Genomic DNA, 24,205 nt, shown 5'->3' on the forward strand with positions numbered 1-24,205 from the left:
CAGCAGTCACTTTTGCAGTGCCAGGATAAATACAGGCCAGCGCTCCATTGCTACTTGAAAGCAGGACATTCATTCAACCACACTTAGGAGTGTTAAGAGTGTAAGGACTTCAAACATATAAGAAGACTCATACAGGCCAGTAGCAATAACACAGGTTTTTTTGGTTTGTTTAGAGAATTCTTCATTGTATCTCAAAATATGAATATAGATAGGACTGAATACATGAATACAGACAGCCCTGAAAATCACCTCAACAAGCCTCTGTTAACTACAGAAGCTATGTGCATTCTGAAACTCAGTTTATTTAGCAATAGCAAGGTCAATACTTTCTTCTCCGAGATATTTGCTAGTCCTGTGCAGTGCGAGTGGCTAGTATTGGAAGAGAAAACACCCTCCATGTAAATACAAAATAACAATAATTACAAAGCAAAACACAGAAACAACAGCAAAAACAAACAAACACGCCCACCCCCAGATTTCCCACAGCTATTGAATTCACAGATTTTCCCGCTTTCTGTTTCTTTGGGTTCATCTGGCTGCGGCGGTAAGAAGCTCAAAACCCTCTGTATTAGTTTTCCCCACCAAGGCACAGCGGAACTCTGCACTCACCTGGCCGCTGCCACCAGGGCATACAAATACTCTTCACCATCGCGCGACAGAAGGGAAGGGAGGACAGTTTTAAACCATGGAGTTGAGATGATTTATGAGTTTCCAGAGTGTCATAAAGAGCACCACAAATCAGGAAACCCAATTACTCCTTCAATTCCACGGCAGGCTTTCAAACTCCTCGTAGAAATGCCTAAGCATTTTTTCTTTCAGAAACTTAAAATTTGAGACTGGTGCATTCTTCATCTGAGCTGGTGCTACAAGCTGTTAGAGTCCTTTGTAAAACAGCAGCTACCACAAGTTTAGGGTATAAGCACTTTAATAGCGGGAAACTTGTCACAGACTAGGGTAGAGTCTTCAAAGTTTACTCCAGGCAGGTAACAACTTCAGAACTGACAGCATCAGGAGGCACTAGTCATAGATACCGAGCCAGAAGCAGTAAAATACTGATGTCCTCTTAACGGTGTTGAGATTTTATGTCATCAAGAAGAAGTTACTCCAAGTTTTTCAGACTACTTTTTCAGTGACAGAAAAATCTCCACCAACACGTTCTTCCCTCTTTCTCCATACCTGAGATTACCTACCCAAGCAAAAGGAAGAAACGACCTCCCCGGGCTCCTTGGGGACCCTATTTTAACATCAATACTAATCATAAACTATGAAAAATTCAGGATTTAGACTAAAAGCCAATGATTAAAAATAAAACAGAGTTAAAGCTGTGAATTATTACTTCCAAAGAACTCCCAGTTCTTTGAAACTATACACACAGTTTGTGCTTAGATGGTGCAAAAATCAAGATCATGTGCTCTCTTAAGTTGAAACAATGCACCTAAGCATATTCACACTGAAAACCCTCAGCATCGGGAACGTATTAGCCAGTTCCCAACTACTGCAAGGATCTAACTCGACCTTTCTCTGAGTTCTGCCTTCCCCCCTTTTTTTCTTGGGGGGGTTGGGGGGTGTGTGTATGTGTGTGTAGGGGGGTGTGGATAGGGTGTATGAAAGGGAGTGGTTGCTTAACTGAGATGTTCCACACTTCCCCGTCATAAGCAGTTGCTTACTGTGGGTCTCGTTCAAGTCACTTCGTGAGTAACTGCGGTGAAAGTCAGTTCCCATTTCCCAAATTGTGGTGTCACTTCCATGTTACTTAGGGATAGTGTTTTGCCGACTGTGGAAGTAAGGCACTGATGCAACACGGGGTTTTAGAACGCATGTGTGAGCACAACCTTTCCAACAACATCCACCAACAAACCGAACATTCAGTCAGCAAACATGATGAAACGCTGTGGACTGCTGCAAATGGCATTAAAGACTGTGATTCCATTAGTATTTCATACAGCCCAGAGAACCTCTAGTTTGAGTCTTTTTATTGCAGATAAGCTATTACATTGTCACGAGACCTACCACGGCTACCTTTTACACGGGGAGAAGCCGTCAATACATAACTAAACACGCCTTCTGGAGCGGCACACTGGACCAAACGTGATTCCTGACTATTACAGTGGTGGGATGGGGGAGCAGGAGGGAGTGAAGAGACCTTCATTTGTAAGCAAAGCCAACTTTCTAAATGAATAACTGTAAACCAAAAGCATCTGACTGTTTGTACTTTGCAAACAGGCACGCAAACAACCTTTCGTGTTTAAAACGTGCTGTTCCCGTAAATAGGTGTGCATAAGTACGTCTACTGCATGTATTTTTGCACGTGCAAATTTATTTGGAAGCCCACCTTTCATGTGCTTGTTTAGAGCTGAATGCATGTTAGTGCTCTGCCAACAGGAAATATCCACAGCAAGCGGGAAAACATACAAAAGCCATGAACTCCGATTCTGCCTCAATTTCCCCATCCTTGAAAAACAAAACCTCAAACTGAAGAAGCAGCGCAAGATAGCACAATAGGGTTAAACACGGGGACAACGGGTTTGACTGTATATACCTTTTGACTCGACAATCATCCCTATTTAGGCAGACACACAGAGATTATTCACCTTCCTGCCCAGAAGGAGCCAAGGCAGGAAGCAAGGCTGCTGGGCAAATATCAGTGTACGTTACTGGTGCTTTTGTACCAGAAGTGTGCCTGCTTTCGGGGTATTTACGAATTAGGCTAGAAATTAGCATGAAACTGTGTGCGCATAGAACTGTCCCCTGCTGTTCTTAACATTCTTAACCAAATATTGTCAAATTAGCAACAACCACACTTCCCACTGAGGGCTGTATATTTAAATGTTTCAGAATCAAAAGCTATTTTTGTATTTATGTGAACCAAAAAAAGGGGCTAGAGTTGCAGTTCTTCAAGGAGGAAATAAACTCTGCCCATACATTTGCTGCCTCTGTCAAAAGTGGATGATTGGATCTTCATTTGAATTTATAAAGACTAATTTTAAAATTAAACACCTTGAGAAGTTACACAAACAACTCGAGGACAAAGCTTCCTTCCGCAAAAGATTAAAAGGAGCTGAATGCACATATGAGGAGCAGAAATTCCATCTCAGACACACAAGCACTCCCTGAAAACCCCCGACCAGCTTGGGCACGCAAGCTCAATGGAGAAAGCAGGCTTCAGCCCGAAGACCCCTGCAGCGGAGAGGGTTTATTTACAGAAACCAGCACGTAGCACTGCTTAGAGGATGGCAGGGAAGAAGAATAGAAGAAAAGAACTGCTCAACAATGCAGTTATAAATAAATAAATTATTGCAGCAGTCTGTAAATCACAACATTAATACAGCCCTCTAGTAAGCAAAGGCATTAGCACATTGTAAGCAGAACAGACTTGATGGTCCACTGGTCTCCTCCAGTACAGTAACCCGTGTTCTAGGATATTTGCCATAATACATAAAAGCCAGAGAAGTTGTCACTCGAAGAGTGTGGAACTAAACAAAGACACAAAGCAGTAAAATTCAGTCCACATTAACCTGTCATTCCACAGGAGAGCCACACAGTTCAGGGCCACCAGCTCAGTCTTTCAGTTGGAATGGTAACAGGTGTCCCTTCTGTCCCCACCATGCATGACAACTCACAGTCACGCACGTTATTACTAGTATTCCTATAACGTAACATGCAGGTACTCTTACCTGATTACAGTATTTCTACTACTGGTAGTAGGATACGGGTACACACGTGTTCTTGGGCAGAGATACTGCTTGTACCTCACCAAAAGGCTCTCCAGAAAGCTTCCGTAAATGGCAGAAATTAACTTAATACACGCTCACTTCACCAGGACAGTGACTTGTAGCACACGCTCAGCTCCCTTTAGTAACAACACACATCATTTATATATGTTTTTCCACCAGTCTTTGGTGCAAGGGAAACAAAGAATTTCAAACACCTCCAAAAATCTAACTCCTACAAGACTGAACACCATATAACAATGTCAAAGAAGTACACAACTGGCAGGGGAGTTTTCATACACAGGTCATTTGTATGCAGGTACTTTTGCTGAGAATGTTTGGTAAAAGCAAAGTGCACTAAATATTTAGTTCTACAGCTGTCTCCTAAATGAGAAAGGTTTGTTTCCTCTCTCTTGTTCTGCTCTTCGATCTTAAATGATGTTTCAGAGCCTCAAACAGCTCAAGGACTAAAAGTTACTGCCTATTTATTACCGAACACTAATCAAACTAAATGCTGAAACCCTGTAAGGCTCCACTATTTATTCAGAAAAGTCACAAGGTATGGATACAGTCTATTAAGCAAGACTGTTTTAACAAACTTTCTTAATGGCGAAAAGCAGTTTATAAACTGAAGAAAAAAGTGAAAAAGAGATAAGCTGTAATCAAGTTTAATCCAAGAACAGTAGGACAGCAGTAGTTGAAATTTGCTAAACAGAAACCACTTAACAGTAAAACCATGCATCTAGTCAAAGTACAGCAATAACTGCATTTGATTCCTCAAATACTAGAAAAAGTTAATTGCTGACTACCCAAAAGCTCAAAAAAGCTCCTTCAGCACCAAACATCAGCCTGTAGAACACTTGTAAATTTAAGCAGCATGGATTTCAATCCGCCTGTTACAGCTAGTAACAATGAAGTTGTTTTCATTGCATAAGGCAAGCTGCGTTTCAGGAATTCCTAACACAGAAACATTACCTGCAGAATACATCATATATGTAATACTGCACCTCCAGCACCAAGAGAGAAGTTCAGAAACACACTGCGATGGTAACAATCTCCTAAAAGAATAAATGGTTAAAAGCAAGCTTTGGGTTCTCTCACAACTCCCTTGTTAACATCTTAGTTGATTTTAAGTGCTCTGCCTGTTTCCCAATGAACAATTACTCACGTAAGTAGTCTCTACAGACTTCAGTGGGGCCACTCCTGAACGTAACAGCTCACCAAAGTTCAAAAGACAGTTATCTCCTTAAAACTTTGACAAAGAAATCCAAATGAAGCAGTTAGAACTACCAACCTTACTTACAAGTTCATGAGTTTCTCCAGTGTTACCTTTCTCAGTTCTAATGAACAGAGGGGCCATACAATTTTAGAAAATACAAGCTAGGAGCAAGACAATTTCATCAACAATAAGAAATCCAAGGGAAGAGGAAGGAAAAAAACCCTCAAAAAACCTTAACAGGATCTAGGATGACTGCCCAAAATAGCTTCCCCCACCCCTAAAAAACACACATATACACACCGATAATTACTGCTTACTGATTTGGGGGGAGGAGCTTATGCCCAGAGTCATCCAGTGATGGGGAAAAAGTCATATAAATACTCCAGGGTGACACTTGAAATCATCAGCTTCTGCTCACTCACCAGTGGCAGAAGAACTCCTCAACAGAGGAGGAGTCGCTGCTCTCCCACTCTGCATCGGAGCTCCACAACATTGTGGTATGTTACGATTTAATTTCATTCTGTTTGGTTTTGAAGGTACCTTCTACAGGATACATGTTTCCTGGCTGGGGAGGGAAGGGGGTTGACATTTAAGAGCCAGTGACAGCATCCTTACTGCCACTGGGGCGATTTGAAGGGCTACAGGTAAAAGCCTGGTTTCAAGCAAGGTTATAGGAGATTTTTGCCACTGAGGCTTGAAGGAGCCAGGATTTCACGCTTCATTTGCTAGAGCATTAGCCAGAGGCAATACGGTCGTGATGCAGCGTCTCTGTATTTCCACCAACAACTTTCCTGCATCTCAGGAGTTTTGACATACGCAACTCGAAGTTATTTTTGTAGCCCCACATAACCACTGTTTCTGAAGACAGTGGGTTTTTAAATAGGCTGGCATCCATTTGAAATTGTTCTTTTCCTAAGAGTGAAACTATTGCCTCTGAGGTACCTGTACAAGATCTCTTATCATTCAAAGCGACAGCAATACTGATTCCCTTTTTCTTAGAGAATTTTTTCATAGCTAGTGAAAGCAGGAGGATGTAAATACAAAATAGTGTTACTTTTAATACCAATACTTTAAGAAAACTCATTTATTCATGCACAAGAAACAGAACGGAACAGCTTTTCTTTACAACAACCTTTTTCTCCCCTTTCTAACACAGAACGGATCTGGAAACATGCATTTACAAATATCCTTACTGCTGCTGTTTTGTCTGAACATTGTCCATGGTAGCGACGGATATTTTTCTGAGCGGTATCAGAAACAATCCAGCATCAAGGGGCCACAGTTTCTACCATACAATGTAAAGAGTCAAGGTAAGTTTATTGGTTTTGGCAATAAACCAACACAATTATTCCTAGTCAATAATGACCAAAAGCTCTTTGTTTACACTACTGGTATTCAACTTTCACTAACAGCTAGGGTTTATAAAAATAATGACAGAAAGAACCAGCAGCGGCTCTGGCAGTTGCCTCCTATTGACAAAGACGCACGTTTGTCAGAGAATTCTTTTTTTTTTTTTTACATGATCACTAAAGGTATATAAAGCAGCTAGAAAATCAGATCTGTGGCTGAGATTTTGAGGAGTGGGAATAATACAACATGGTTGCATACATAATTATGTACAACATGCTAATTATCCTCAATTTTCTTCATTCAGCACTGGGGTTTCCAACTATAGATCAATCATCTACAATATTCAGAAAAGAACTTTCACATATTTTGTCATGTTATCTCTACCCAAAACAGACCTCAGGTGTGAAATTAAATATATAACTGATACACATGGCCAAACGAAAACCTGCTTAATGTTTAGAAAGGCAAAATAATTTAATATAAAGTCTTAAAAATGTGACACAAACTCTGCAGTTTCTTCCATGAGTGATTTAAGCTTATACTTAAATTATCAGACTAATCTTGTGGTATTATAACAATTCTGGCTTTATTATAAAAATTTCTTTTCATTTCATACATCTATCTTACGGCAGACTGTATAGGCAATATATAATTGCAATGCTATAATATTTCTGGGTATCCTCTCCGAACTTGTAAGTCAAATGGGTGGCTATACTTAGTGTTTGAAACTGTTTGAGTTCTAGTTTATTTTTCCATGCTTAGGCCAAAGCCTAAGCCTTGAAATCAAAACCTCTGACTTCCTAGGTACTGGCTGTACGGCACGAATTGTTTCCTGAAGTACGATGAGTAGTGTCTATTCAAAATTATCATCACCACAATTAAGAGAACTGAATCTTCCTTGTAAACACCCTGCTCTCTACCCAAAGAACATTATTTTCTTTCAGACACCAACAGGCTATTCAGAATAGCTTTCACTTTTGCTGTATTCCATCTACTTTTAGCTGAAATAATCATGCTTGGAATAAGCAGAAATAAGGACACCGAGTGAGGGACTTGGAAAACAGCATTTGCAAACAAGCTTCTCTTCACCAGAAAAAGGACATTTTAGGCTGTATCTGCTTTAGAAGATAGGGTAGCACAACAGCAGCAGATCTTGAGACCAGATTGGTTGCTGCTCAGGACATTGCATCCACATTACCTTCACTCAGGAGGTTTTGTTCCAGAACAGCTCTAGTCTGCTCCTAACGCCTGGGTGTTTACGAGCAGCACACACTGAGTCCAAAGACGCAGCCCTGGTCTCACCCCAGTCCGCCCCACATGCTCCAAGAAGGCTCTACATGGAGCAAGAACCAAATGGAAGCAGCATGGCTGGGAAACTTCCCTCCCAAAAGGCTCTTCTGGGCCAGACCAAAATGCTGTCACAGTTTCAGCCCCTGCCTTCAGCACAAGGACTTTCTGGAATCCTACCAGCACTCTCAGATTGATTTTAGGTACACGTACATAACCAGCTGCTCTCAGGACTTCCTAACTGGAATTCCCACTGAGTTAAAGTTACACTTCCTCCCTCTCCCCTCTTTTAATTTTTCCTAGTGTTTTTCCGTGACTTCATTCAGAATCATTTACACACTGATATTATTTTTCAGTGAAGTACAATATTTAGTTCATTAACCTCTTCCAGACTTCCCTTCTCTTCTCCTTGTAGTGTTGGGGTTTTTTTTCTCCTCTGCAGAAAACTTTAGGAAAGGGGGAAACCAGCAGCAAACTAAGAAAGGAGCAGGTTAGACAGGAAATGGAGTGAAAGGGAGACATGAATTGTCCTGAGCTAAGTTTTCACTTTATATACTAACCCAGAAGCTAATGTGTGTCACACTTTGTATTTGGAATGAAAATTACCGTATCAACAAGTACAAAGTGTAACATGCTGTCTGTTTAGAAAAGGTAATAAAGACTATATACTAGATCTCAAAGGCAGGAAGAACAGCCTACAGCGTTACAGACATGGGAGTCCAGCCATCCAAAATCGCTTGACAAATGTTCATTTGGGGTACAAGCACCAAAACGGAGGACTGGAAATCCACTGCTCTCCTTCAGCCTGGAAAACAAGCATCCTAGCAAGTGTTTTAAGAAGAGTTTAAAGAGGACAAACTTAGAGAGGATCATTTCTAGCCTGAGATGGTAATGGAAGCATAAAATAGGAGACTACAGAACCAAACTCATCTAACTCTTGTCCAGTGAGTTTTTCTGTATGCTAGCAGCTCAATCAGCATACGGCAGCCTTTCCATCATAGCTTGCTTTCCCTATTTGGTCACCAAACATCAGCTTCTAGAGGTTTGGGTACCACTGAATTATCTTTTTTTTTGTTTTGTACAGCTTTGTCAAAAAGCAGCCTGGAACTAAAATTCCAGTCTAGGTGCAAACTGGTGACTTGGGACGAGATGTAATGGATCACACAATTTCTGTTAGCAATCAAAACCTATTAAAGCTTCACTTAGTTTGGTGAAATTGTTTTAACAGTTTAAAAAATCTGTTTCTTGACAGCTCTCCAGTCAGAATATTCTTTCTTTTTCTGTGTGTATTTAGTGTTAGCATTTTTTAAAATCATAGTTTTTAAACCAGTAGCTCTTTGTCTTGAAATCTTTGAAGAGTCCTAGCTGAAAATAATAATTGAATTACATCTGACTGTTCAGCAATGCTTAAATAAGCCATTATTACAGGTTAGGTTAAAGTCTTCATACTTCATTCAATATATAAACAGGGTTTGACTGCACTCAGAGAATGTAAACCAATTTTGCATCGAGTTATGTGCCAAGACATATAAAAGAGTAGCAAACCACTCCTTCAATTTTCCTGGTAAAAATCCTACTTCATTAATGTGTTCAGCTGCCTTTTCCTCAGAGGACTTTGCATTGTCTCCAGACAGCACAATTACCAGACATCTTAGTCTAAAAGCAGCACAACTTTGAAACAATATAGCTCCTCACAGAGGAGCCCCGTAACCCACGGACGCTGACAAAGGCTGTAGCATCTGATGGAAAAAAGGCAGCACCCACCACTTTGTGAACCTAGGACTGACAGGAAGCTGCATCTAAAATTTGGTTAAAAAAATCAAGAATGAGGAGCATTCTGAAGCTAAAGTCTGATGTAATTTGCCACCAAAAAAAAAAAAATTTAGATCGAGTGCAATTACTGCAAGTTATTTAAATATAGCTGAATAAAATGAATGTTGTCTCCTCTGCAGAAATTAAACTTACTCCGCTAAGGAGCAAAACGGAGTTGGTAGGCCTAGGCATTGCTCCATGAGTTAGTTATTGTTATAGAAGAGCAGACCTGGCTGAGGTCACGGATGCTTTCTGCCTAAGTACCCACACAAATGCTTAGTTTGGGATTCGAGGCAGGTGATGTAAAAACCTACTCGTATTTTTCTCCAATGCTTTACAACTGAAGGAGCATTAGCTTAGGAACCTGTTTAGGTACGTGTATTGAGGCTTTGATCTCACCTGCCTGTGTCCTCTGATGAACAGAGAGTTTCTGAAGTTCTATCCAAAGACAGAACCTATGGAATAAACTCTGAGCCCTCCAGCTGCGTCAGCTGGTTCCTCTGATGGCAGCTCACCTACCTGTGGCAAAAACGTGTAACATGTAAAGAACATTTACACACCACTTCTGCTGCAGGGCACCTGTTCATTCTGACAGGCTTAAGCCTTTTCCAAATTATTTTTTTCATACCATGTAGTTCTTCAAATTTGCCTTTTGTCACCTGTGTAACAACAAAACTGAATCTGGAGTTCCGCAGTCAGAAATCCAGCAGTATCCGTAAGAGAGCAAAGACTGCACCAGACTTGTCACTGGTCCTCACAGATTCCACAGTGTCCTTTGCAGCTGAGAAGGATGTGCATTTGCATTTTTAGTTTGTCAAACCACAGACGTTTCTTCCTTTCTGTGTGGATGATTTTAAACAACTACCTTCCTTTTCACTGCCTTAAAGAGGATGAGATAGGAAGGTGAGCAGAACAAGGGGATACGCATTTGTGCTGATTCTATGCATCAGCAAAAAAGAACACACACTCTCTACTTTTGACGGATAGGAATAGTTTCCCTGGCAATAAAGGAAGAAGGTGACCTTGCAGGTCCAATATCAAACCAAAATCAAATGCATTTCATATATACATCTCTAATTTTTTTTAATACAATACGTACAAGGATAGATTTCTTCCTCCTTCATCTCGTTTTCCGTTCATCAAGATTAGCCACAGATTGAAAAAAGTGATTTATTATCCAATAGACAACAGAACATCTGTTGCATAAAAGAATGTTCATTTCATATTTTTATACACACACACACTGCACTTTTTGTAAGAGACTGAAAGGCATATTTCAGCTGATCCCATGGCTGATCAATTATCAATCTTCTCTAAATAAGCAAACAGAATATTGTTGCCATTACAAAGACCAACCAAACCAAACTCACACAGAGTCCAGGCTCTTGCTATATCCCTCAGTTTTTATCTTTAAAATGTCGTAAATTAACATTCATTATAAGTAGGCTCGTGCATCCTGAAACGCTGCTGGGTGGTGCAAACTACTGGAGCAGTCTCACAGCACCCATGTGAACCTGCTCGGTCATGTCCCACTCATCGGCACCCGAATTCTTGCGGGAAGCCGCCAGCTCCCGCGAAGCGCACAGAACACTGAGCAGTGAGCTTGTCCGTTCACGCCTCTGTGTGTGATGCTCGGTTAAGTGGCTCCACCTGCTGTTTTGATAACTAAGAAAATGAAGAATTAAAAAACCAAAACGATGCCCGAATGCCACCTGCAGTAATAGGAGTGACTGGTTGTGGCCTTGCCGCTGTGTGAAGTTTTTGTTTGTCATAAAAATCCTTAAGAGAGTCTTTGAAAATAGAGCATTCATCGGTCTAACAGAACAGCAGAGCCACGGCGCGCTTTGGGAAGGAGGGTGATGCGCGGGGGAAGGGCAGAAATCTCCCCGCTTCAACCTAGCGCCAAGGAGTTTCAGGAAAGCCCTTACACAGGAAGCTTTCCCTGGTTTTGTTCATCATCAAGTGCAAGTCTCACGACTTGCTAGATCAGTTAACCCGTTTTATTTTTTTCCTTCCTTAATAGTTTGCATCTACTTGCACAGCATCTTTTAAACCCTCTCACGTGTTGAAGATGAAAAAAATCTGTAGAGGCCTTGTAGCTCACAACACAACTCCAACAAATTTCCATGTGTTACTTGTAGGAGCTCTGAGACGCTTGTGCTCTGAATGTCAGTTCTCAGTGACCAAACACAGTAAAGGAAACTTGACTTCCAGGAAGTTCAGGGAGGGTTAAGTTAACCCTTCACGCACTTCACCACTGTGCCACAAGTCTGCAAATCTGCTATAGCTGACCTGGTTGACCCGGCTTCCTCTCTCTCACAGGTGTGCCGCTAAGAGGTGAACAAGGACCCCCTGGTCCCCCAGGCCCTATTGGACCAAGAGGGCAACCAGGTCCTGCAGGAAAGCCAGGGTTTGGAAGTCCTGGTCCCCAAGGGCCCCCTGGTCCCCCAGGACCACCTGGATTCTCTGCGGTTGGAAAGCCAGGCATGCCAGGTCTACCAGGAAAGCCAGGAGAGAGAGGACTAAACGGTGAGAAAGGAGAAGCTGGACCTGTTGGACTCCCAGGAGCAAGAGGGCCACAAGGACCTCCCGGCACTCCCGGCCCTGCAGGACTCACTGTTCCTGGCAAGCCAGGACCTCAAGGCCCTCCAGGAGCTCAAGGGCCGAGGGGCTTCCCTGGCGAGAAGGGAGAGCCAGGTATCCCTGGTGTCAATGGACAAAGGGGAGAAAAAGGCTATGGTGTTCCAGGCCGCCCGGGTGGCAGAGGTCTTCCAGGCCCACAGGGACCCCGGGGCCCCCCTGGTCCTGCTGGGTTAGGGAAGCCTGGTGAAAATGGTCTTCCAGGTCAGCCAGGTATGAAAGGTGACAGAGGTTTACCAGGTGCACCTGGAGCGACTGGTATCCCAGGTCCCCAGGGTCCCCCGGGAGAACCTGGAGAAGCTGGCACTGGCAAGCCTGGGCCAATGGGACCACCAGGAGTACCAGGCATCCCCGGAGCCAAGGGACACCCCGGACCTGCAGGCTTGCCTGGATCCCCAGGTCTTCCAGGCTTTGGAAAGCCAGGATTGCCTGGGATGAAGGGACACAGTGGGCCTGAAGGACCTCCTGGCCTTCCAGGACCTAAAGGAGACCAAGGCCCAGCTGGTGTGCGAGGAGAACCAGGGCCTGCTGGGCCACCAGGGAACATGGGCCCTCAAGGACTCAAAGGCTTGCCCGGTGAGCAGGGCTTGCCTGGCCCCAAAGGCGACATGGGTCCTGCAGGCTCCCCGGGATTCCCAGGGGCCAAGGGTGAACGAGGTCTACCAGGATTGGAGGGGAAACCAGGATACCCAGGTGAGCAGGGTCTTGCTGGTCCTAAGGGGCACCCAGGTTTCCCAGGTCCAAAAGGCGACACTGGCCCCGCTGGGCTACCTGGCTTGCCTGGTCCAATGGGCCCACAAGGAGTTAAGGGAGTTCCAGGCATCAATGGCGAGCCAGGCCCCAGAGGGCCCTCAGGAATCCCTGGGGTCAGAGGCCCCATTGGACCGCCTGGCCTGCCAGGAGCCCCTGGTGCAAAAGGTGAGCAAGGAGCACCAGGACTGCCAGGCCCGGCAGGTATTTCTACAAAAGGCTTAAGCGGACCCATGGGACCACCTGGACCTCCCGGACCTAAAGGCAACACGGGAGAGCCTGGCTTGCCAGGCCCCCCAGGTCCTCCTGGTCCTCCTGGCCAAGCTGTAATTCCACAGGTGCCCGATAGCTATGTTAAAGCAGGAGAGTCTCGGGAGCTGTCAGGAATGTCTTTCATGAAAGCAGGAGTAAACCAAGCTCTTACAGGGATGCCAGTGTCTGCTTTCAGTGTCATCCTCTCAAAAGCCTACCCTGGTGCAACAGTCCCCATCAAATTTGATAAAATCTTGTACAACAGGCAGCAACACTACGACCCCAGGACAGGAATCTTCACCTGCAGGATCCCTGGACTGTACTACTTCTCCTACCACGTACATGCCAAAGGAACAAATGTGTGGGTCGCACTCTACAAAAACGGTTCCCCGCTCATGTACACCTACGATGAGTACCAGAAAGGATACCTTGACCAGGCTTCTGGCAGTGCTGTCATCGACCTCATGGAGAACGACCAAGTATGGCTCCAGCTGCCCAATTCAGAATCTAATGGTCTCTATTCCTCTGACTATGTTCACTCTTCTTTCTCAGGTTTCCTATTCGCTCATATCTAACAACATCCCACTTAGGCTGTCCTGACACTCTCTCCTTCAGACCATTTTAAATCAGCACTGATCTGATTTGCCATTAGCAGGTCATGCAACTTCAATTTTGCAACAGAAATGGAGGGTAAAGAGTGAGAAAGTGGAAGAGGTTGGTTCAAAGCCAGTAGAATAATATCGTATGGTTTTAGAGAATTGTCGTAAGAAATTTGTTTCAAATGATGATCAATTGCCTGACTGAATGCAACATTAAAATTTTATGAATTAATATAATGCATCAGCCTCTTTTCTTTTCAAAATTTTCTGAAAAAAAAAAAAGGAAAAGCAGAATTTCTATCACCTCTCCTAACACGTAAAGTAGCCATTCCATCCTTCGCTGTACTTGAATTATCTGAAGGCATTATTCTAAGTCAACAGTCCCAGATACACCACAGTCATCACAACAGCCGGATAATACACTTCAGGAACACTCTGCTATCTGTCGGCTTCATAGAGACAGCTTGGAGAAGTGGTCAAACAGGAGTCAAGGAAATTACACCAATAGAGCACATACGTATCTCACTTTTAATTTAGTCCCACTTTTCTTACTAATGAAAGAACCACTCTGGAGAAAGGTAGATTTACAAATTAGTACCTGTTACTGAAGAGCTAAGACTTTCACAGTCTGAAGCAGCAAGCAGATGTGAAGCCTAGCTTTGTTCGATGCACGTTTTGTACTCCGCAGCAACAGACTAGCTCAGTATTTTTAAAGATCCTAACAGTTTGTAAAACTACACTATTCGGAGTACTGTAAAACAACTATCACCAAATCTGGGCAGTAAGAGCACAGGCAGACACTCACAAAATCCGAGCAGCTTTACCACCCCAAAACTGGAGACAATCTTTGCACTGATTTTCCCTGAACAGCCCATTCTTTTAAAACACAATAGTCTGGGGAGTATATTTTCCTTACGTGGTAAATTCATCAGACTATGACAGTAATTAATCAGTAGACATAATAATTACCGTATGTGCACACACTCACATCTAACAAACATTAGACATTACACTCATCTGTGATGGCTCCCTGAAAAGCTAATGGTGCAAAGTAAGCAAGCTTAGTAAAACCAGTGCTTACAACTTCTGAAACCATCACAGTTTGCGCACGCCTTTCTTCCAACAACAGTGACCATTCACCTGCTTTAAGAGCATCACATTCATCAAAACCTTTTGAACTCTTAAACTATTAGCTTTATTTTTTTAAACAGAAGTTTTTAATCACTTGCACTACAAGTACAAAGGCCTATATTTAAAAGATTTATGGTCTTACCATTTCTTCACAAAAGCAGAGCCTAAGGCTTGCTATGTTGTGTACATTTGAAATCAGCCATGTCCTAAGCACTTGATAACACTTTGGGATTAATATAAAAACTCCTTTAGGTTGATCCATCATTAGCAAAACTAGATAATGTTTTGGAAACTGTAATGATCTACCAAGAAAGTCACTTTGTAGAAGTGTTTTTTTCTCCCTTTTTAAGAGCTGCTGGATAAGGAAGCCTGTGGTTTAGGCTATACTTCGGTAAAATAATAAATGCCTAAGTAGACCGTGTAACATGAGATGTCCTTATTTGAGCAGCCAAGATCGAGGCAAGCAAATTGGTACCACTGTTATAAACACTGCACACAAAGCTTGTATGGAAATCATACAGCAGACAGTATCACAAGCTCTAAGAAGCAATTCTGCAATACTTTTATTTCAAGCCAAAATAAAACTCGAGACACTTAAGCCTGAACTGCCTATCCCCACTTTCTTACACTCCTGTTCCAGGCCAAATATTAATTAGAGATTTCCTAAGAATTCTCTCTCTTTTGCACCAGAAATGTTTTCCTGCTCAGTCACTTGCATTAGTTCAGCAGCACTTTCCATTATTTAAACACAGCATGTGCTGCTGCCCATACATTCACCCACTTTTGTTTCAGACACAAATAGAGGGACTGGGTACTGGAGCTGGAAATTACTGCTCAGTAGTTGTAAAGTTTCTGGTTAGCTGCTTTACATCTGAAACGGGTGCCAGAGCGCATGCTTAGAACCGCTGGAGAGGCTCGGGGCTCAGCAGCGGGTTACTGGCCAGGGATTCTCATTAACTAGTCTCTGCACAAGAAACCGTGCTTTTCGAAAGCACAGTTCACTCACTTAATCCCATCACCCACCCGGTTTAAATCAGGTTTTGCCCTTTAACGTCTTTGTTCCTTTATGAGCACGCAGGACTTTAAGGAAGTCTACAGCTTAGCACCTCATGTCCCTCTTTTTGAAGGCTTTTTGCACTTCTTCAGACATGAAGTCATTAAGCAACAATTCACACTGACAAGTGACAGGTTACACACCAAATTGTGCCACCAGCACAACTTACACCTTGACTTTAGTTTGGATTCTCAGTTCAGCGGGGACCTTGAGAAGGTCTGCAAGATTTTTAAGTTTGTTTTTTAATATTTTCTTCACAAGCTACCTAAAGATAAAGCTCTTCTAGAAAGCAACTCTCTTCTGGATCACGGGCATTACAGGAAAGAAAATGCAGTATGAGATTAAAACAAAAACATAAAAGCCTGTAATAGTACAAAACTCACCTCCAAAGAACTACAGGAATTTTTGAAGCCTTAAGTGGTCAAACACACGAAGTGTCCACGTGATCCCTTCTGTGTCGAGCTGGAAAGCCCAGCAGAGAAGTGTAACACATTTACTCGCTTCTACCTTTGTGGCAGTTTTCACAGTTAAGACAAACAAAGATCACCCGTCACTGCGCTACATCTACAGCAGGCATTTCTACTGTTTTGCAGATTTTTTGGAGGATTTGTTCTTTTTGGCCAGAAAAGCATCTTTGCTCTTTGTTTGTTGTATATGAGTTGCATATAAAAGACGTAACAGACATACTACGGACAGCTAGATTCACCACCTTCTGCCAAGACGACAGGGTAATACCATAAACTTGTGATGGAAAAACTCTGTGTGTGTGTGGTGAGAGAATGGAGCAGTTCAGAAAGGTCCAAAGTCTTCCTCCCCAAAGGAACGCTTCCCATGCATCAGCATGGCACTTGAGAAAACTGATCAATCAGATAAAAATAAAAAAACCAGGCAAAATGCAAGTTATTACAAACCAGGTTAAGTCTAGCGCTTTCTTTCTCTGATAATTTTCCTTTTTGTAAAAGATGGTCAGTAACAAATTCCTGAGAAACTTGGGAGCAGATCACATCAAGGCTTTTTATGAGCAGTTTATGAAGTCTCTGCTGCCGTATTAGCCACGAGCTTTTTACTTCCAAAATCAAACGCAATCTTATGAACTGATTGAAAAGATGACAAATATATCACTTTCACTATATAATCACAGATGCTGCGTTTCTCAGCAGTGTTAGGGAAATTATAGGGGAAGACAACCACGCAAGAGGAAGTGGCCTTTAAGAGAAGAAATTTTACAAAATTCTGCTTTAGAAAGTTATATTAGGCAACTTCCTCCTACAAAACTATGGATTTTTTGGCCAAAAACTGTCCAGATCTGAAAATTTTCGCATGAGATAATTACACAGTACTTCAAACTCCCATTACTCCTCCAAAGATCAAACTTTGACCCATAATGTGTTGGGGAGCTCTGCCCACACATTTCTGTAGTGCAAGATACATCACCATGTGACGCTGCCTTTATCATTGCTCTTTACTGGTGTCTCTAGAACATACCCGGAATGAGACACATACAAAGTACTGTTAATCACCTTACAGCTGCAAAAGATTCCAGTGATAAGTTAAGGTTTTCCAAAAGGAATCTCAAGTAACGTAATGCTCCACTCGGGTATCAGTCACGGAGGGCATTTTTGCAGGTTGTTATTAGGTAAGAAACGAGCATTTTGCAAATACAGATGTCTGTGTTCTTTGCCATCTGACAATATGCTTTTCTGACAGCATTTTTTAATAGATTCTCTCTTTTTTTTTTTTTGAGTTCTTCACAAAGGGAGGTCTGAATAACACAAGACTACACTGGAAACCTCTCACTTTCCCTCTGCGAGCCTCAGTTCCTCACTTCTTTACATGTAAAGAGCAGGTTAATACCCTTCATTAAGCTGAGTCAGGACAATCACGGCTATGTGAAAAAGCCATCCAAAAAAAATATCATAGGGCAATTATCTAAGGCAATTACCGTAGCTAAGACAATGAAAAGCAAAATCCACCAGACAGTTGATTACGATCAAAGAAATCACATGAAAAAGAGAAGGCACATAGAGAAACGAGGGCATACTGACAACGAACCCAAGCACACTGCAAACACTTAATGGATTTCAAAGCTACAACAGTCAGTCGTTCTGCTCTGTCACTGACAATGGCACTACTGAGATGGCATTTCAACTTGGGAACTTTGCGTCTCCCCAGTGGACCACTTAATAAGTTTGCTTTTGAAATTCTATCTTGACTAAGTGTTAGTAAGCACTGCTTTTCTCTGAAGGGTTAAACCCTCTACACGGCATCAAGGTCATGGCGTGGTCAAGGCATCAAGAGGCTCTGGTTTTCAGGCCAGGCTCTGGGCTAAGAAAGACGGTGGGGTTTCCTAGTATGTACCTGTTGGGCTGGAGCCAGGTTTAGAAGTTTCCTCAAGAAGTTATGTTAAGTTTGCAACTGAGAAAAAAAAAAATCTCTTTGGCACAAACTTGCGACAGAAAATCAGTACCACGACCCTCATTTCATAGAGGAACCTGAAGCAAAAAGCAATACTCCATGGGAATATCACAGGTAAGTAGTACAGGAAGAAGTGATCTCTGGTTCTTCTGACTCCCTGTTCAGTGCTTTATCTACTGGGCCACATTATTAAAAGGAAAATAAGACGAAGCCTTTCAAAGTGATGCACAACAGAGCGTAGCACTGTCATATATTAAAAACTTAAGTAGTATATACAACCCGCACTACTTCACTTCCGATTTTACAGAGATTCATCCAAAACATCACATGCCTATCAGTTACTGTGTTCACTTCTATCTTCAACACTGTTGTGCACGTGCCTCACAACTTCTGTAGAGAGAACAAGGTCTGTTAAATTAGGTACCAGTTCTGACAGGAGTTAGAAAGGGTAAGTCGTATCACACATCTGTATGCAGATGCCATGCTTACATATACAAATACGTCCCTGACAGACAGGCGTATGTGTAAACATACACGTGTATACACAAGCAGACACTCATACATAAATAAAACTGTGCAATCGTTTGTAAGACTTCAAAGATCAGACTTTAGCTTTTGTTTGATCTCATTTTCCAAGAACGCTTTTAAAAATTATTCTTTTTGCCACATGCTACATGATCCACACCTTTTGAAAGAACAAAGAGCTTTCATAATTTGAAAAAAGAATTAACAAAAATGCTAAAAAAAAAGTTACAGTTGATTAGGATTGGCTTAATGTCAGCAAAAAAGAAACGATACATCTATTTGAGGTATGAATGAGTTCCTAGAGGAATTTTTAACTACCAACCACACCCTAAGCTTCAAGGGAAACACAGGAACAACAACAAACAAAACATTTTAGGAATATCTTGCCGTCTTTTACAACATGCATCCTGACATCAACTTCTGTTTTTGTTTGGAACTGCTCCGAGACAATTTTGTCAATTATGTTTGAAAGGAACACAGCAAGTAGTACAGCTGTGGTGAGCAAAAAGTGCCTTTAAAGAGGGTGCAAAGTACCCCTGTTCACTAAATTAGCACACCTCAAGTGTTACTAAAGATAGCAAAACAGCTTCAGCTCAATGAAATATACATAGCAACGCTAACGATGTTCTGTTCCAGGATAAACATGTGTCTGCTATACATCTGTAAGCTTGAAAAGTAAAAGCTGTGTCGAGTAGCCTAGAGTGCACTTGCAAATGTATTTGCTCTGGAAAGCAGATGTAACATTTTCAGCTGTTATAGTAAGTTTTCATGAACGCACTTACCTTTAAAAGCTGTTATTTTATAATTATGCTGGATAGCAGCCACCATGTCCTTCCAGAAGTCGTATTTTTTCTGTTGATTGTGCTGTAAGTGTCAAAAGGAACCTGGTCATTATATCAGGTACCACTTACTGAAGTGACACGTATGCCATTCATAAACAAAAGTATTCGGAGTAAAACCGTATTTGGACAGTAGGATTCAGGACGTCAGGACTCAGTAGTACCCAGCTTACCTTTCGGTAACCACAGGGAAGTTATCTCCCTGCTTTAGAAGGTTATGGTGGCGGTGCAGGGAGGGGAAAGGAGAAAGGATTCATTTTTGTGAGGAACTTTAAAATGTTACAGCAAAGTGGGGCATTAGACAGAACAGCAACTTATTGAATGAGTCATCCCACTGACACCTGGGAAAAAGAAGTGCCTGGAGCTGCAGATACTGAACTTAATTAGCAGGTTGACATCATCTACAGCCTGACACTCATATCACCTTCCACCCTCAGAACTGAAACCCCCCCTCACTAGAATTTAGAGGTAATGCCCTTCTGTCAACAACTCTCCCCCAGCCGCCGTATAAAACATTCATCCAGAAGCTGGGCTGAGCAGCGCTGCATTGCATTGCACTCTGAAGACTGCCAAACCTTCTGGCAGAAGGGCAGGGGAAGGCAACCTGTGCTGGTGAACAATCTCTCACCATTCCTAGAAAACTGCCCAGGCACAGAAGAGCTCCAGCAGACTTCAACTGCCCTTTCAGCATCTGACCAAGGGAGAGGAAAAGGTTCTCGACCAGCCTCAGAGCACTCTCAAACTCCACAAATTTTAAGAGTGCTGAATTAAACAGACACAATTATGCAGACAGTCAACATTACAGAGCAGAGGATTAGCTACGGAGCCTGCAAGAGGTGCTCAGAGTTACAAGGCAACCCGGCAGCAGTAGGTATAGTCTCCCTGAGTTTGTATGCCATGGAAAGTATCTTTGTAGTGCTGTTACAGGCTTTCCACACCCCCATCAGGACAAATTTCAAGGCAAGGGCTAGCAGATTTCCAGCACTGCCACCCTCTGTGTCCTGACCACTGCACTGATACCTGAATAATGACCCATTTTGTAAGCATAAAGCATTTTCCAGAGAGCAGAACGTTCAGAAACTGAAAAAACCCGACCCTTAACATGGCCAACCAAAAACACGTAGTTTACGTGTTCTGAAGTAAACTGCTGCATCAGGCCTAATTTGCCATGGAGGCTTCCAGAGGAACAGTCCACCCTTAATTTCACAACCAGCAAGGCACACAAACAAGGCCGTTTGTGCACCTCTGACGAGCACTGTGCTGCTTATCCTCCACTGGCTCTACAGGTTAAAAACAAAAAAGATAACGAAGCTGTGGCTTTCAATTTTTTTTATTTTAATCAATGCCTATAGCAGACTGCCACAGAAATACATAAAAGAACTGCTAAAGAGAAAAGGTTTCATATGTCAAACTTCAGTTAGCTGCTAACCAAGGTCATTACTCAAAGCTGTCTTCAGGAGATGCTGGGGAGAACCGATCTGTCGAGTAACAACGGCACCAGCCTACACTAAGCACTAACCTTGAGATAGACGGATTCAACTGCCAATTCCCCTCACACTCCACATGGCTGACTTGCTCCTTTAGTTTGGGGGGTTGCTCTTTTTTTTTGTTTCCTTCAAACAGCTCTCCTGTTGAAACTGGGACAACACCCCTTAAAATATTCAAGAACCGCTAGCTGATAAAGAGGGTGCATGACCCACTTCTGGTAGCTCTCTGGAGAAGCAGCACGGGTTTAATTCTCTCTAGCTGAAGACATCACTGACCCAGGGTCAGCGCTCCAGCTTGTGAACTAGTAACTGAATGTGAAAACTTACTGCATGCTATGACATGCTTTCTCTCTCAATAAGTAGGTGATTTGCACTGAGTCTAAATTAAATACAAAATAAAGTAACACAACACAGGTGCTACATCTGAGACAGAGTTCTAAGCTGTGAACAGCTTAAAGGAAGGAGATAAATCCGGCACAAAACTAAGAGTCTTACGGCATACCTGTCCTGAGAGCTTCCTGATAAGCTACCTTTAGGTAACACTTCTTGCAGCACTTGGACTTAGGCAGCAATCTACTCAGCGTGCTATTTTGGAGTGGAGGCTAAAGCATCAAGTCAGATGACACCCAAAGGGATCGCAGACACCCAACGCATAGCTCTGAATTTCACTCTGCAGGTGAAATTTAGTAATGGCACTGCAATACTTGGTTGCCAAAGGGTTACAAAGGGCTACATCAGTACTCTTTGGACACCAATACACTTGCTGTACAAGAACACTCTCCCAGCCCCAGCTGCACACAAAAATTCAAGCCTTCTTTAACACAAATCACTTAGGATTAAATTTCAAAGGTAGGATTTAGGACATTCTATCTATCTAAAAAGCACTAAAAATGGTTCAAGCAATTTTATTTTTCACCTCAAGAACTTACTATTTAGCACAGAAGAAAAAAATATTGGATACTATTCTAAGAGCGTATTATTTACACCTGTATTCAAACAAAAACAAGTTTAAGAAAGGATGGAATTAAGCTTTCAACTCATTAACACCTTGCCAATTAGCAAACGATGTTATTCAGAAAACTTACATTAGATTTAATACAAGTATCACCAAGTATAATTAAAGGAGATTTTAAGATCTACATTCTGCATGCCGCAGAGTAAACTTGAGAAAACAGTTCCTTTCTACTTATATCCTAGTTATTTGTGCCCTCTGGTGGAAGTACATTTATTTTGAGCATAACATGTAACTCACAGCTATCTTCAGAGACAACTTTAATACACCAAGTCGACATGAAAAATTCCAAACAAGAAGAAAGCTAAAGGCCTTGATGTTGTTCAATACATTATTCAACACAGATTTAATAATGCACACAAGAAGAGTGGTGGGGAAAGATATGCAATACTTGGCTTCAAACGATTCAGTTCTTACCTGATCTAAGCTGTCCACAACCCTTGCACACAAGAGAGCTCCTGGCAGGTCAAAATAATTATCATACAAATAGTACTTAGCTGGGAAAAAAAAAAAAAAGAATTTCTACTTTTTTTTAAAATCCATATTGTATGCTTTAATCACAATAAAAAATACATTTAATTAATAATGTAAGATCCTGTTTGGCTTTTACTGGTAATAAGCATTATCTGCTTCCCAGCCTTTGTTACCCTTTATTCTCACTCCTGATTCTCCTAACTGACAACTGAAAGGGGTGAGATTTTACAAATACATTTTAAGGTTCTAAAAGTTAAGGTGGAAGCAATGGGGGATAAACACAAGTTTTAAGAGTCAGGACAGTATCATTCAACTTTTCCAAAACACCTGTTTCTCTAGCACTGGAAGCACAAAGAAAAGGTTTGAAAAGGTGTTTCAGAAACATTTGGACAGATCTCTACACACAGTTTTGTCCTTTGCGGTAAATCAGGAGAGAGCAAATATGCCCCCAGGCGGAGGTCACATTCAACAACTTCTTCCTGGGCGTGAAATGACTTAACCAGTGCCTTTTTCTTTATTCATTATCTTGGCCATGCTGTCTCTTAGGTATATGAAAGAGTAAGTCAGCAAGACAAGGATTAGCATTGGCAGAAGAGGCCAAGTGCGCTTTTCAACGAGTAAGAAAGGCACACTTGCTGTACGACTAAAGAAAACATTTCTCTTCTTCCCTGCTGCAACGGATCACCTGCAGTTTAGAATAACCATCACAAACGAGCTTATGTCAGCAAAGTCTCAAGGAAGATATCTCCATTAAATAGCACAGTGCAACCTAACTGAGCACTTTAGGTGTATGACAATTGCCAAGATCAAAGGAAAATGGAGAGAAAGCACAGAGCCAGAGCACAAACCTAGTCACAATGCCTTCAAAGGGACTCTTGTCTTAAAACCAAGACACTTCAATGGCACAAGGAGGAGTTTTGTTTCCAGACCCACTCTGTTCTTTGCACTTGCACCTGGGCCTCCAGTAACAGCACTGATGGTAATGAGCCAACAATTAAGAAAAAATTAAGATTTGCCAAACATGTCCTGTATAACCAAAATGTCAATAATGTCAGCATATTTGTCTCATCACTGGTGACCTAAATTTAAGTTGAATTCAAGTATTAGAAGTTGAAAATACAAAAAACCTCCAAACAAACAACTCTCCCCCCAAAACATTTACCTATTCCAGTAATTCTCAGCTCAAGTATTTTTAAATATTTGTGGCAAGAAATAACAGTATGAGGCACTGAAGGGGTGGCCAGAGCAATTTCAAAGAGGACATGCTAAGGTATAGCTACCTGAGCGGGAAACCATTCCACTGACTGAATTAAAATGCTTCCACTCCCTCCTTCCATACGCTTCCAGGATCTCTTCGGATGTCATGCTCTTAGTACCATGGCTTGCCCTATTCGATGCATTATTTATTAAAAAAAAAAAAAAAAATAAGAAAACAAAAAGAAAAAAGGTTGAAACCAGCCAAACTTCCCTTTGTGCAAAGCAATCCACTGCAACTGAATACTGAGGTGCACGCAAGGTGACCGAAAGAAACTCTCTTTAGCACTTAGAAGCTTCCACCAGCTTAGCTGTTATCATATATACATTACAGTCCTCAATAAAAGCCTTACTACACAGAGGTTTGGCTGGCCAGGGGCACGGCTGCTGCGCCT

At 42.1% G+C, this 24,205-nt stretch overlaps 2 protein-coding genes across 2 annotated transcripts in view; one reads left to right on the top strand and one right to left on the bottom strand.

Annotated features, from left to right (window-relative positions):
• Positions 1–5,365: 5,365 nt before the first annotated feature.
• On the top strand, positions 5,366–13,856 carry COL10A1 (collagen, type X, alpha 1). The gene is made up of 3 exons (XM_010135491.1): positions 5,366–5,426; positions 6,086–6,239; positions 11,701–13,856. Exons 2-3 carry the CDS (start codon positions 6,101–6,103, stop codon positions 13,593–13,595), a joined length of 2,034 nt encoding a protein of 677 aa, XP_010133793.1. The 5' UTR covers positions 5,366–5,426; positions 6,086–6,100; the 3' UTR covers positions 13,596–13,856.
• A 5,007-nt stretch (positions 13,857–18,863) lies between these two features.
• LOC104492888 (5'-nucleotidase domain-containing protein 1-like) overlaps positions 18,864–24,205 on the bottom strand; it is a gene marked incomplete at its 5' end in the record, with an annotated part of 8,882 nt that continues 3,540 nt past the window's right edge. Inside the window, 4 exons of the mRNA XM_010135492.1 lie at positions 18,864–18,904; positions 19,527–19,608; positions 22,500–22,579; positions 23,837–23,943. Of these exons, the coding sequence (XP_010133794.1) occupies positions 18,864–18,904; positions 19,527–19,608; positions 22,500–22,579; positions 23,837–23,943 (310 nt within the window). The remainder of the gene's footprint in view (positions 18,905–19,526; positions 19,609–22,499; positions 22,580–23,836; positions 23,944–24,205) is intronic.

This window comes from Buceros rhinoceros, unplaced genomic scaffold, assembly GCF_000710305.1.
Source record: "Buceros rhinoceros silvestris isolate BGI_N320 unplaced genomic scaffold, ASM71030v1 scaffold13224, whole genome shotgun sequence".
In the NCBI taxonomy this organism is placed as follows: Eukaryota; Metazoa; Chordata; class Aves; order Bucerotiformes; family Bucerotidae; genus Buceros; species Buceros rhinoceros.